Source organism: Urocitellus parryii, chromosome 16, assembly GCF_045843805.1.
Source record: "Urocitellus parryii isolate mUroPar1 chromosome 16, mUroPar1.hap1, whole genome shotgun sequence".
Lineage (NCBI taxonomy): Eukaryota > Metazoa > Chordata > Mammalia > Rodentia > Sciuridae > Urocitellus > Urocitellus parryii.
In genome coordinates, this window is record NC_135546.1 from 20,759,907 (window position 1) to 20,775,165 (window position 15,259).

The following is a 15,259-nucleotide window of genomic DNA, read 5'->3' on the forward strand; positions in this document are numbered from 1 at the left end:
CACATATTTCTTGTGATCTTGGGCTATCATTTCTCAGCCTCCACTGATTATTGGCTGTGAGACGTTTGAAAGCTTCCTAGAAGGAATTTCAGTGGTCAATTCTGCTCATTATTTATTTATTTATTTTTGGCACCAGGGATTGAACCCAGGGCTGCCTAACCACTGAATCACATCCCCAGCCCCTCCCTTTTTAAATATATATATTTTATTGAGAGACAGGGTCTCACTGGGTTGCTTAGTCCTTACTAAATTTCTGAAGCTGACTTTGAACTCATGATCCTCCTTCCTCAGCCTCCTAAGTTGCTAGGATCATGGGCATGCAACACTTTGCCTGGTTCAGTTAATTTTCCTTAATGGTGAAAATAATGATTGTTTTTGATTATAAGGGTTGAAGTCCAGAAGACAGAGAGAAGTTGTTTTTGTTTTGTTTCCCCCCCACACCAGTTTAAGCAAGAACCAGTAAGGGTCTGTACCAGTGCTGGATGATAAGAGTGTTACAGAGAAACACCATGTGAAGTTGATTGCAAGTAATAGAATGGATAGCTGGCCAAGGACAAGGAGCCAAAGGCCACTTCAAAGTTCTTGGTGACAAAATTTGAGAACCCTGTCAAAGAAACATGTTTGTGGGAGGAGAAAAATGAAGACTGAGTCCAGCAGTGAAGATGTCTTGCAGTTTTCATTCAGAATAGGTGGGAGACTTGTTCCAGGCCAGCAGTCCCCAAGAGATTGTAAAGTACATCAATTTATGTATACAGTTTGCAGACAGCTTGCTCACCTCCCATGATAATCTCTGGATTACTAATAAAGTTTTCTTCAGGGCTCGAGCTGGGGCTCAGTGGCAAGAGTGCTTGCCTAGCACTTGTGAGGGACTGGGTTTGATCCTAAGCAACACATGAAAATAAATAGAAAAAATGTATTGTGTCCATCTACAACTAGAAATATTTTTTAAAAAACTGATACAAACTAACCACTATGTAAGTAGAAATTATACCATTTTCATTACTTGGGAGGAGGTCTGTACATTTACTTGGTACTCGTGCAAATATTTTTCCAATCCTTCCCATCCACCAGGGTTTGAGACCTTGAGTGCAGAATCTAGGCATGTGGTCATTGGTATTTCCAATCTCTGGAGAACACCCAGGACAGGTTGTCTGGAAAAGGCTTAGAAATATGTTGTAGGAATTCCAATAACATCTGAAGCAGAGAGAGAGGCAAGTAGAGGGTCAGAGATGACACCTGGGAAAGCAGGGGTGAAGGCAGAGCCGTGAGTGGTGGAGTGGCAAAGAGGACAAGCAGAACCTCTAGGGACACAGGGGCAGTGGGCAGATGTTGGGACGGGGAAACACTGAATGCATGGAGAAGCAGACAGAGAAAAAAAGACATCACCGTTAATAAAATAAAAAATGGGGACAGAATAGCTTTAGAAGCTCAGACTGTCTTGACCTTCAAACTCCTCCATTCCAGAAGATTGAATTCCCCTTTCTGAGCAGAATGCACAGTGGAATTTTTTTGTTGTTGTTTTTGTGTTTGTTTTAGAAAACTGGTAAAAGTGTTCACTGGTTTTGAAAGATGATTTATGGCCCTCAAAAAAGTTTTTTTCGAGTTGCTGGTCACACAGTATTGGTCTCTACTTTTTTCCATTTTCAATGAATATCTAACACCTGGCCTACCAGTGGATACTAAATTTTAGAAGCCAATGATTGCATTTTTAAATGCAAAATTATTAGGGAACTCTACGGGGTGATACATTATTGGTTCTCAAAGAGCAGCTCACCTCTGCCTTGATCTATCTATCTATCTATCTATCTATCTATCTATCTATCTATCTATCTATCTATCTTCAGTGCTCGTGGTGGATCTATCACTATATATTGATAGTGATGGGTAGCATGCAGACATGATTGATGGGATCATGCAGGTCAGGGAGTCATTCTATGATCCTGGCCCACTGTGCAGAGACCTCCACATGTGTTTTCTTAGAAAAGTCATTTACCTAGAACCCTGCCTGGGCCAAGTCAATGTGCTATATTCCATCCCTCAGCCAACAACCTGTGATTTCTTTGAGCAATATGGGTCTTCTCTGCCAGTGAGAACACAAGTTAACCTGGAGGGGACAAGTTCTGGGACACTTTCACAGACTGGATTCCAGAATTCAAGGAGATAGGATGATTTCACCTAACCATCAAATATGTAAGAACCGTTCCAGACCAGCATGGGCCAAAGCGACCTAGACTTGTCCTGGATCTTTGGCATGTCCACTTCTGTTCCTGTCACTAGTGTGCATCTGCTAATGACTATTTCTATCAGGTATTAGTTTATTTAAAGACATAGGGAAGTTAAAGAGGGACACTCTCAAGAGGGAGTGTCCTCTCTGATAGTATGCTGTGCCCCTATTTCCTACTGGTCCCAGAAAAGTTCCAATTAGAACCCATCAGTGCAGACCAAAGTGAATTAAGAGTTGCATTTATATATTTAGAATATCATGTTAAACTTTTCATTAAAAGTTTTTTTAAAAAAAAAACTAAATGACAGCAGAATGCTTTGCAATTCTTATTACACATATAAAGCACGATTTTTCATATCTCGGTATATAACATATACTGATACCCAATTCAAGTCTTCATACATGTATTTTGGAAGATGATGTTCATCACATTCCACCATCCTTACTAATCTCCTGCCTCCTCCCTTTCCTGCCCACCCCTTTTCCCTATGTAGAATTCATCTAATCCTCCCATGTTCCCCCTGCCTACCCCACTATGAGTCACACCCCTTATATCAGAGAAAACATTCAGCATTTGTTTTGAGGGGATTGGTTAACCTCCCTTAGCATTATCTTCTCCAACGCCATCCATTTACCTGCAAATGCCATGATTTTATTCTCTTTTGTTGCTGATTAAAATTCCATTATGTATATATAATGCATATTTTTTCATCCTTGCATTCACTCAAGGCAATCTAGGTTGGCTCCACAGTTTAGCTATAGTGAATTGTGCTTCTGTAAACATTGATGTGGCTGTGTCCTTGTAGTATGCTGTTTTTTAAGTCCTTTGGGTTTAGACTGAGGAGAGGGATAGCTTGGTCAAATGGTAGTTCCATTCCCAGATTTCCAAGGAATCTCCATACTGCTTTCCATATTGGCTGCAGCAATTTTCAGTCCCACCAGCAGTGTATGAGTGTGCTTTTTCCTCACATCCTCACCAACACTTATTGTTTTTTGTCTTCATAGTAGCTGCCATAATAAAGTTTTATTATAGTAAAATTCACACACACAAACACACACACACACAGACACACACACCCACTCAGGTTCTGCTTTGATGACTCTGGTCAAGACCATGTGGAGTAGGAACCTACAAATGTGATGTCATCCTACTGCCAGTTAAAAACTAGGAATTGGTCCATGGGCAGGCCTCTGGTATCACTCACAGAATCTCCCATAAACTTGAGAATCAAACGGGTGTGAGTCCTAGAGATGTCAGAGAAGCCTCACTGTTTTTCTCCCACTTTCTTGATAGTGATTTCTGGGCCAATAAACTTTGCTCTACTTTGATTACATTTTATGTATTATCTAAAAATTCTCTCTTGCAAGAACACAAGAGCCAAGAAACACAACCTAACCTCCATATCCCTGGGATCCCAACCAGCAACAATGTCAGATCTTTTATTGCTTTTACTTATTTACTCATTTCATTTGATCTATTTATTAATACAGGGAGGCACCAGCCACTGCTCTAGGTCCTGTTGGAAGGTAACAGTCACATACCTACACGCAGCATCCTAAGGGGGAGACTGTTGAAACAGAAACTCTGACCCTTCATTGTTCAGGAAGACTCACCCAGTGTCAGAACTGTGAATATTTTATTCTGAGGCAGGGTCTTGCTAGGAGGCCAACTGTGGCCTCAGACTTGAGATCCTCCTGAAGCAGCCTTCCAAATGCCTGGCCTTAATGACATGTGCTACCAAACCTTGTCCTTTGCTTATTAAAAAAAATGCATAGCTGCTGGTTACCTCCCTCCAGTGATACATGGGATATCACTCCCCAAACAATAAAAAACCTACACAATTAAGTCTGACTCTGGATGTGTGAGGTTGTGTAATGGGAAGGGATTTCAGGGAGAGAGAGGGACATCAGCTAAGAAAAAGTAGGTTCCTTAGTTTTCAAGGCAGAAAAGATCTTCATCATTGTCAGGTGCATGAACAGACCTATTTAGAAAACAGATGCACATTCAGGAAAGAACGTGAGGGCCCGGGGATTCAGTGAGGTCGGTAGTGTGCTTGCCCTGCATGCACAAGTTCATAGGTTCAATACCCAGCACCACAAGAAGAAAGAGAAGAAAAAAGTGAGAAAGCTCTAAAGGGAGAGACAGGAAATACATGGTCTGAGGTGTTGCTATTTGGAGAGGGACATTTAAGTGGGGCTGGACTAGAGATGGGGCCAGAGCAGACTTCTGTAATTTCTCACCTGTTTCTCTAAGCTTGCTCATATCATGTTAGTATTTGGGGATCCAGGAATCTGGTCTAGGAGAAATGCTGCATTGCAGGGAGTTGCTTTTTTATTTTAAATCTGATCTTTATTTTTAAAAATAGATTTTAGTTGGTTAGGATACCTTTATTTTATATATTTCTTTGCAATGTGGTGCTGTGGATAGAACCCAGTGCCTCACAGGTGCTAGGCAGGTGCTCTGTCACTGAGCCACAACCCCAGTCCCTTGTTTTTAATTTCAAGTTTTTGTGGGTATTCCTGCAATCTGATGATTTATGAACCTTCTCCTTTGAGGTTCAGTTAAACTTTCTTCTTGGTAACCCAACATTTCTGCCCCAACCAGACATGTTCCACAGTTCTTTATGGACCTCAAGTGTTGCTAGAGGAATGATTAAATGATCATTTAGTTATCAAAGCAAATAGGGCAGTGTTTTCAGGATGAAAGTCGTAAGAGAATGCTCATTATTAGATTTCTATTTTTACTTATGTATTTAGTCATGGACTCATATGGTTTTTGCAGTCATCCACAAATGTGGTCCAGAAACCAGCAGATTTCAGAAACTTTTCATGTTGACAGCTCTTTTCAAATGCTTGCATTCTGATTGAGGCACATTTGACTGAGTGTAAACATTTAGATGCTTTTAAACTGCTTGTGAATTTTCCTGGAAAGAATATTGCAGAGGGTTTTGCCAGTTTTCTTGCCTCTTTGTTTATCTCATTGGTGTTGAAAAATCTCTCAAATGCAAGGAATGCACCTCAGAGGCAATCTCCTGCAGCTGGCCACCCACAGACCCCCACACCCACCCATCCAAATCTCCATCCCCCTTTAATTGGGTGTTGGGTGCTGTTGGATTGTTAATTATTGGGTTAAACCCAGTGTTTTACCCCCAAGAATCCCAAGGTCTAGTTTGTTGGTTTTGTCTTTTTTGTCACAACAAGACAAAAACCATTGGTTTTGTTTTTACTTTTCCTTGCCTCTCAAGACAAATCTGAGGTCCATCCAGGGACCTATATCAAATGGCACTGGTAGCTTAGGAAAATTTCTCATTTTCTTTAAGAAGACTAACAGCAAGAATAATTTCCCTCATGGGGGACGGAGGGGTTCTGGCCCCAAGGTGTCCCCGGCTCTTTCCTTCTTCTCACCCACATAATCTTCTCATCATGGGCCAGACAACTGTCTACTGCTCGTCCCTGAAATCCTAGGCATGTGCTTTGACCTTCTAAGTCTTCCTTCAAGAGAAATGTTCCCATTTCACAAATACAGCAAAACTGGTCCCCCAAATACCTGGATTGCTGTTACTGAGAAGCAAAAGAAAAAAATACTGAAGATGGGGACTGGGGCTGGGGCTCAGTCATAGAGCGCTCACCTTGCATGTGTGAGGCCCTGGGTTCCATCCTCAGCACCACAGAAAAATAAATGAATAGAATAAAGTTATTGGGTCCGACTCAAATAGAAAAAAATATTTTAAAAAATAAATACTGAAAAGGCAATGTATTCTAGCAATTAGGGAAATGCAAATTAAAACTGCACTGAGCTTCTCTTTCACTCCAGTTACAATAGCAATTATCAAGAATACAGTAACAATAAATTGGTGAGGATGTGGGGGACAGGGAATGCTCACACCTTGTTGGAGACACTGCACATTGGTGCAACCCCTCTGGAAAGCAGGATGCAGAATCCTCAAGAATCTAGGACTTAAACCACCATTTGACTCAGTTATCCCACTCCTCAGAATATATCCAGAGGAATTAAAATCAGCATACTACAGGGACACAGCCACATCAATGTTCATGATAGCACAACTCCCAATAGCTAAGCTACAGAACCAGCCTAAATGCCCAGGAACAGATGAATAGATAAAGAAATTGTGGTATGTATACATGGTAAAATATTGCTCAGCTTTAAAAAAGCATGACTTCATAACACTGGCCAGTAAATGAATGGAACTGGAGATTATCATGCTAAAGTAAAATAAGGCAATCCCCCATAACCAAAGGTCACATGTTTTCCCTGACATGTGTTATCTACATCACAAGGAAGGGAGCTGGCACAAAGAGAAGTTCAGTAGATGAGACAAAGGGGCACAACAGGAAGGGAGGGGAGATAAGAACAGGAAAGACAGTAGCATGAGTCAACCATAATCTTCCTATTTAAGTATATGAAAATCCCTAAGTGAATCTGTCCATCATGCCACCCACACGAATGGGGTCCTAAGGAGAATAAGGTATATTTTATGTTTGGATAATTTTACCAAAATGGACTCTATGGTCATGTATAACTAAAAAGAATGAATAAAACAGAAAAAGATAAAAAGTACTTAAAAGGATCATGGGTCCAACTTGATAGCATCATAGCCGGATAAGGAAATGTCTTTAGGTATATTCCAGAATTTTCTAAATCACTCCCCCATTGAATGCTGCCAAAGGTGTTGGAGCCTGTGGGAAGGTGGAGGTTCAGGGCACTGAATGGAGAAGATAGTACCCCCCCATTCATCTGCAAGTGCAGGGGTCCCAGGGGGCAGGTAATCTCCAGGTCTCTACAGTTAACAAAGGCAGAGAGGAGCAGGATGCATTGGAGTCTATGGAGTTATTTACCAAATTAGGAAAACCTGGAATTGGCTTTCCTGGACTCCCAATCAAACGCAAATTGTTATTCCTTAAAGAGAGAGACCCTTGAGCCCTTCTTAATGAGAAGTGTTCTCTGTATTATGTGACTTTTTGCACCTCTGAATTGGGGGGACAAGACCAGAGCTCTCTTTGGAAACACATTGACTTTGTTTGCATCAAGACAAGCAGGTAGGGTCTGTCTTTTGTTGTTGTTGTTGTTGTTTCTTTTTTCTTGTCAAGTGCAGAGTATTCAGCTGATAGTAAGGATGCACACCTGGGCAGGGGGTCTTTGGTTTTAGGAGGAGGCAGGATCCCATTGCCTGGAATCCAGGGGACAGGAACCAGGGTGGCCTTGATCTGTGCAAGGCTGTTATCCTGTGGCCACCGCAGCCTCAGCAAAAGCAAGGTGTAAAGCAACTCATTGAGACCCTCTCTCTAAATAAAATTCAAACTAGGGCTGGGGAAGGGGCTCAGAGGTCGAGGCCTCTGAATTCAACCCCCAGTGCACCAGAGAGCGAGGGAGCCCTGGTGCAGCTGGGGTTTACTCAGGTCTGCACTCTCGGGGTCTCTTCTGTGCTGATCTCCTTACTCTGCCTCCAGCCTCAATGTGGGCTCCAATAGATTCAACTCAGCTGGAGGAACATCAGCTCTCAGGCTGCCAACTGAGTGGTAAACTCCTCCAGGGCGCCTGCCAGGCGCCCAGTGAGCCTCCACCAGAGCTGGCCATGACGCACTGGGCAGTTCCTACGGGGCGAAAGGCCAGTTCTGCTTGGAGAATTTTGCACAGATAAACAGAGGACAAGTCAGCCTTTCGAAGATGCTTTGGGAGGTCTTATTATAGGAAGAGATCCGGGTGATGAAACTTTCAAGAATTGACTTCAATTTCCTAACATCAAACCCAACAGAATTTAGAATTCTGGTCACCCTAACCCTAACCCAATGCTGAGACCTCAAAAGGAAAAGAAAAACGAAAAAAGTTGCACCCAAACCCTGCCATTCTTGTTTCCTCTGCCTGGAGCGGATTTCACCCCCCTGTCACTCAAAAAGAAGGCTCGCTGGGCTCAGGCTTGGAGAGCAGAGACTGACTGATTCCCTGTCCAATCAGAAGCCCCCGTGCTGAGCGCTGTCCAATCCTGAGCGTAGCCAGCAGCAGGGGGGGGGGCCTCCGCGCTGGAAATGGGATTAATTTCTCCGAGGTCCTCGGTTCCACTCAGATTCCTGCAGTTGGACTCCAGGCTTCGCTCGTGCCCAGGATCCCTGGTGGCCCTGCCATGCAGGAGCCGAAGCTCCCCTGTGCAGGCTTGGCTGCTGGGCACCAGGAGATGGTGAGTGTGCTGTGGCACCTGGTGCCTGGACAGGGAGGCTCAGGAGGGAGACGGGGCAGGGAGTCCCTCTGGTGGGATCGGCTGTGGGGGGAACCCGAGTTGGCCGACACTGACTCCAGGGGCTCTCTGCAACCACAGGCCTGAGCCCATTGGAGACAGTGCCCCTCTGTCCCCCTGTCCAGCTGGGTGGAGAGCGTGACAGTGGCGGAGACTCCTGGCAGCCTCCCCATCCCCTGGGGCAGCATCAGCCCCTGCTCCAGTCCTTATCTGGCAGGTGAGGGAGGCAGCCTGGCATCTTTCGGGGCTGTGGTGATTGACAGGTGGGACCACTAGAAGAATCCAATTCCAAGCCAGGCAATGGCGCACACCTGTCATTCCCAGGGGCTGGGGGTGGGGGCTGATGCAGGAGTATTGCAAGGTCAAGGCCAGCCTCCACAAGTGGGTGAGGCACTTAGAGACTCAGGAGACCCTGCCTCGAAAGCAAACGCAAAATAGGGCTGGGGATGGGGCTCAGTGGTGGAGTGCCCCTGAGTTCAATGCCTAGCACCCCCCCCTCCCTAAAAAAATCAATTTTCCAAACACCATTTTCCTGCAGGAGGGAAGCTGCAGTGAACAGGGACCTTGCCTATTCCTAAACTAGTTTTGTGGAGTTTATTGTTTTTGTTGTTGTTGTTGTTATAGTTGTTGTTGTTGTCTTGATAGTTAACAGAACAGTGCTTTCCCATTGAGCTCTCTCCCTAGTAGTTTTTAGTTTTTATTCTGCTCGCTGGTCTAGCTAAGTTGCTGAGATTGGCCTGGTTAGGGTTGGATTAATAATGACTTTTCCGTTGCAATTAAGTGTATGATTTTTACAACCACGTGGTTTCGTGGGTGGACTCCATTGAAGTCGTGATTCCTTGATGACAATTGTAACAGAACAGCTTCACAATGCACGTGTTAGGTAATAACTTCTTCTTCTTATTATTTTTTTCTCTTATAATTTTTTGCTCTTATAATTCAAAAGTTTTTTGGTTAAGTTTACATATATTTAACTTTGTGGATGAATTTTAGGACTGGGTGCTTCCATTAAGAGAAAAGCATGCTGGATTGTTTATTAGTGCATCAGAGTTATACATAATACCACCTGCATATGGCACCCGTGTAAAACTGACCCATGGTATTTTACACTATTTTTAATCTGAATATCCCATTACTATTAATGTATTATCCTGGTCCTATGAACTGATTTCAGCAAGTCCCTGTGTGGGGGGCTATCGTGTCTTTAATGGCAAAACACTTTCCACAAATAATTAAGAAGCACTTAAATTCTTTGAGTTTATTAGAATTCTTTTATTTCCTATCTTCATTGATACTGTTTAATTTTCTCTCTGATAGGCATTTATTTCACATTTCTGAGGTTTTAAAGATGTTGGATTCTTTTTATTCTCATTATTGAACACATGCGTATCTCCTGTGCAAATTGGCAGCTCAAGTCTCCTCCCTGAATTTCTTCTGTGGTGGATTTCAGAGTCTTGGGACCCTGAGAACCACAACTCCGTGGGCTCTTTCCTACCCAAGGGGGCTGAGATCTGCAATTTTTGTTCAATGTGACTTTATGGTGCAGTCCCTCCTTTCTTAAGACGTTGATTGCTTTGTGATGAAGGGACATTTAGATACCTGCTATTTGAAGGGGTTGTTCATGGCTCTAGCCTGCATTTCTCTAGTAGTCTCTGTTCTCCTTTCTTAGAAGAGTTTTGGTTAAAGGTGAGGCAATTGGTTTCTTTCATCTGTCACTTCTCCTTGTTCTCTTTAATGGAGTCATTTGAGGATTAGAATTTTTGTTTTCATATATAGAATGTATAAATTTAAAAAATCTTTTTTTCTGTAACTTTGAAAAGGACTTTTTTTCATTCGTTTTTTCCTTTTGTGAAACTGGGGATTGGAACCAGGGTGCCCTATTACTGAACACTATCCTCAGTCCTTTTAAAATTTTTATTTAAAAAATTTAATTTTTTCTTAATTTTTAAAAATCACTACTCCCTATTTATTTTTAAATTTAGGCAGGGTTTCACTCAGTTGCTAGGGTAAGCTTCACAATTTTGATACCCCTGCCTCAGCCTCCAGACCACTGGATATATCAGGTATGTAGCACCAAATGCATCCTATCTCAGTTAGTTTCTTTCTTTCTTTCTTTCTTTCCTTCTTTCTTTTTTTCAACTTTCTTTCTTTTTTCTAGATGTTTTTTAGATCATGATTTTTAATGGTTTTTATTATTTTTTTAAATACATGACAACAGTGGAATGCATTACAATCCTTATTTCACATAGAGCACAATTTTTCATATTTCAAATTTTCATGAACTTTGTGGAAAAATATCCATCACATTCCATCATCCTTGCTAATCCCCTGTGCCTTCCCTTTCCCTTCCACGCCTCTGCTCTATTTAGAATTCATCTATTCCTCCCATGCTCCCCCTCCCTAACCCACTATGATTCAGCCTCCTTATATCAGAGAAAACGTTCGGCATTTTTTTGGGGGGGATTGGCTGACTTCACTTAGCATTATCTTCTCCAACTCCATCCATTTACATGCAAGTGCCATGATTTTGTTGTTTTTTTAATGATGAGTAATATTCCATTGGGTATATAAGCCACATTTTATTTTATCCAGTCATTCACTGAAGGGCATCTAAGTTGACTCCATAGTTTAGCTATTGTGAATTGTGCTGCTATAAACATTGACCTGGCTGTGTCCCTGTAGTATGCTCTTTTTGTTTCTTGGTATAGTCTGAGAAGAGAAATAGTTGGGTCAAATGGTGGTTCCATTCCCAGATTTCCAAGGAATCTCCATACTGATTTCCAAATTGGATTCACCAATTTGCAGTCCCACCAGCAGTGTATGAGTGTACCTTTCCCCCACATCCTCACCAACACTTATTGTTGTTTGTCTTCATAATACCTGCCCTTCTGACTGGAGTGAGATGGTATCTTAGAGTGGTTTTAATTTTAATTTCTCTGATTGCTAGAGATGGTGAACATTTTTTTTTTATATAATTGTTGATTGATTGTATATCCTCTTCTCAGAAGTGTTTTTTCAGGTTCTTGGCCCATTTATTGATTGGATTTTTTTGGTGTTAAGACATTTGAGTTCTTTATATACCCTAGATATTAGTGCTCTATCTGATGTATGAGGGGTAAAAAATTGCTCCCAGAATTTAGGCTCTCTATTCTATTGGTTTTTTTTAATAAAAATCTTTAGTTTCAATCCATCCCATGTGTTGATTCTTGGTTTTAATTCCTATGCTATAGGAGTGTTATTAAGGAAGCTGTAGCCTAATCCCACATGGTGGAGATAAGGCCTACTTTATCTTCTATTTGGAGAGTCTCTGGTTTAATTCCTAGATCCTTGATCCATTTTGAGTTAACTTTTATGCATGGTGAGAGAGGGATTCAATTTTATTTTGCTGCATATGGATTTCCAGTTTTCCCAGCACCATTTGTTGAAGATGCTATCTTTTTCCAGTGTATATTTTTAGCACCTTTGTCTATTATAAGATAATTGTGGTTTTGTGGGTTGGTCTCTGTGTCCTCTATTCTGGACTATTGGTCTACCAGCCTGTTTTGATGCCAGAACCATGCTGTTTTTGTTACTGTGGCTTTGTAGTATAGTTTAAGGTCTGGTATAGCAATGCCACCTGCCTCCCTTTTCCTGCTAAGGATTGCTTTAGCTATTCTGGGTCTCTTATTTTTCCAGATAAATTTCATGATTGCTTTTCTATTTCCATGAGGAATTCCATTAGGATTTTGATCAGAATTGCATTAAATCTGTAGAGTGCTTTTGGTAGTAGGGGCATTTTGATAATATTAATTCTGCCTATTCAAGATCAAGTTAAATCTTTCCATCTTCTAAGGTCTTTGATTTCTCTTTAGTGTTTCACAGTTTTCATTGTATAGATCCTTCGCCTCTTGTTGATTCCCAAGTATCTTTTTTTATTGAGGATATTGTGAATGGGGTAGTTTTTTTCATTTCTCTCTCAGAGGATTTGTCACTGATATACAGAAATGCCTTTGATTTACAGGTGTTGATTTTATATCCTGCTACTTTGCTGAATTGTAGTTCTAGAAGTTTTCTAGTGGAGTTTTTTTTAGTCTTCTAGGTACAGAATCTTATCATCAGCAAATACTGCTAGGTTAGGTTCATCTTTTCCTATACTTATTCTTTAATTTCTTTCATCTGTCTAATTGCTCTGGCCAGTGTTTCAAGAACTATATTGAATAGAAGTGTGAGAGAGGGCATCCCTGTCTTGTTTCCAATTATAGAAGGAATGCCTTCAGTTTTTCTCCATTTAGAATGATGTTGGCCTGAGACTTGGCATAGATAGCCTTTAAAATATTGAGGGAAGTTCCTGTTATCCCTTGTTTTTCTAGTGTTTTGAACATGAAGGGGTGCAGTATTTTGTCAAATGCTTTTTCTGCATTTGTTGAGATGATCATAAGGTTCTTATCTTTAAATCTACTGATGTGATGAATTACATTTAATGATATCTGTATGTTGAACCAACGTTGCATCCCTGGGATGAATCCCACTTCATCATGATGAACCATCTTTTTGATACGTTTTTGTATTTGATTTGCCAGAATTTTACTCAGAATTTTTGTTTCTGCTTTTCAGAGGTATTGGTCTGAAGTGCACTTTCTTTTCTGTGTTTGTATGATTTTAGAATGAAGGAGATATTGGCCTTATAGGGTGAGTTTGGAAGTGCTCCCTCTTTTTATATTTCATAGAATAATTTGAGGAGTGTTGGTGTTAGTTCTTCTTTGAAGGTCTTGTATCCATTGAGTCCTGGGCTTTATTTATTTGTTTTTTGGTTGGTAGGCTTTTGATGGTGTCTTCTATTTCATTGCTTGAAAACGATCTGTTTAACTTACTCGGTTTGGGTAAGTCACATGATTCTAGACATTTGTTGATGACTTCAATATTTTCTGTTTTATTGCAGTACAAATTTTCAAAATAATTTCTAATTATCTTCTGTATTTCTCTAATGTTCATGGTGATATTTCCTTTTTCATCATGGTTTATAGTAATTGGAGTATTTCTCTCCTTCTCTACAGTAGCATGGATAAGGTTTTATCAAATGTATTTGTTTTTCAAAGAGCCAACTTTTCATTTTGAAAATTAAAAAATAATTAAAATATATGGCAGCACAATATATTACAATTCTTATTACACATATACAGCATAATTTTTCATATCTCTGTATATAAAATAGGTTGATATCAATTCATGTGTTCATACATGTACGTTGGATAATGATGTCTATTATATTCCACCATCCTTGCTAATCCCTTTCCCCTCCCTATTCCTCCCACCACTCTGCCCAAAATAGAATTCATCTATTCCTGCCATGCTCTCCCTCCCTACTCCACTATGAGTCAGCCTCCTTATATCAGAGAAAACATTCAGCATTTGTTATTTGGGTTTGGCTAACTTAGCATTATCTTCCCCAATGCCATCCATTTACCTGCAAATGCCATGATTTTACTTTCTTTTATTGCTGAGTAATATTCCATTGTGTACAAATGCCACGTTTTCTTTATCCATTCATCCACTGAAGGCCATCTATGTTGGATCCACAGTTTAACCCTTGTGAATTTTGCTGCTAAAAACATTGTGACTGTGTCCCTGTAGAATGCTGTTTTTAAGTTCTTTCGGTATAAGCCAGGGAGTGGGATAGATGGGTCAAATGGTGGTACCATTACCAGTTACTTTGTCTATTTTTATTTGCTTCTTTTGTCCCAATTTCATTGATCTCAGCTCTGATTTTAATTATTTTCTGTCCTTTACTGCTTTTGGTGTTGATTAATTGTTTTTCCAATGGCTTTGAGATGTAATTTTAGGTCATTTATTTGACTTTTTCTTTTTTTAAGGAATGAACTCCATGCAATGAACTTTCCTCTTAGTAACGCCTTCATAGTGTCCCAGAGATTTTGATATGTTGTATCTGAGTCCTCATTCACCTCTAAGAATTTTTAAATCTCCTCTTTGTTGTTTTCTGCAACCCATTGCTCATTCACTAGCATATTATTTAGTCTCCAGGTATAGGAGTAGCTTCTATTTTTATCATTGATTTCTAATTTCCTTCCATTATCATCTGATAGAATGCAGGGTAGTATCTTTACTTTTCTGTATTGCTTAGAGTTCCTTTTTGGCATGACATATGGTCTATTTTAGAGAAAGATCCATTTGCTGCTGAGAAGGAAGTGTCTTCGCCTGTTGAAGGATGAAATAGTCTAGGTATGTCAGTTAAATCTAAGTTGTTGATTGTATTATTGAGTTCTATAGTTTCTGTCTGGATATTGTTTGGAAGATCAATCCAGTGGCAAAAGAGGTGTGTTAAAGTCACCCAGAATTATTGTCTTGTGGTCTACTTGGCCCTTAAACTTGAGAAGAGTCTGTTTGAACATAGATGCTCCATTGTTTTGGGGGTGTGTATATTTATAATTGTTCTGTCTTGTTGTTGTATGGTTCCTTTAAGCAGTATGTAGTGTCCTTCTTTATCCCTTTTGATTAACTTTCACTTGAATTCCACATTATTTAATATAAGAATAGAAACCCCTGCTTGCCTCCACAGTCCATGTGAGTGGTATGTGTTTTAATATTTATTTTTTGTATATGACAACAATACCTTTATTATTTAGTTTAATGTGGTGCTGAGGATCAAATACAGGGCCTTACATGTGCTAGGCTAGTGCTCTACCACTGAGCCCCAGCCCCAGCCTGAGCGATATATTTTTTTCCAACCTGTCACCTTTAGTCTCTGGGTGTCTTTTCCTATGAGATGAGTCTCTTGGAGGCAGCATAT

At 40.6% G+C, this 15,259-nt stretch overlaps 1 protein-coding gene across 1 annotated transcript in view; it reads left to right on the forward strand.

Annotated features, from left to right (window-relative positions):
- Positions 1 to 7,698: 7,698 nt before the first annotated feature.
- The window catches only part of LOC144250611 (uncharacterized), a 63,273-nt gene continuing 55,712 nt past the window's right edge, over positions 7,699 to 15,259 (forward strand). The window contains exons 1-3 of the mRNA XM_077793516.1: positions 7,699 to 7,851; positions 8,308 to 8,418; positions 8,601 to 8,692. Coding sequence (XP_077649642.1) covers positions 7,699 to 7,851; positions 8,308 to 8,418; positions 8,601 to 8,692 — 356 coding nt within the window. The remainder of the gene's footprint in view (positions 7,852 to 8,307; positions 8,419 to 8,600; positions 8,693 to 15,259) is intronic.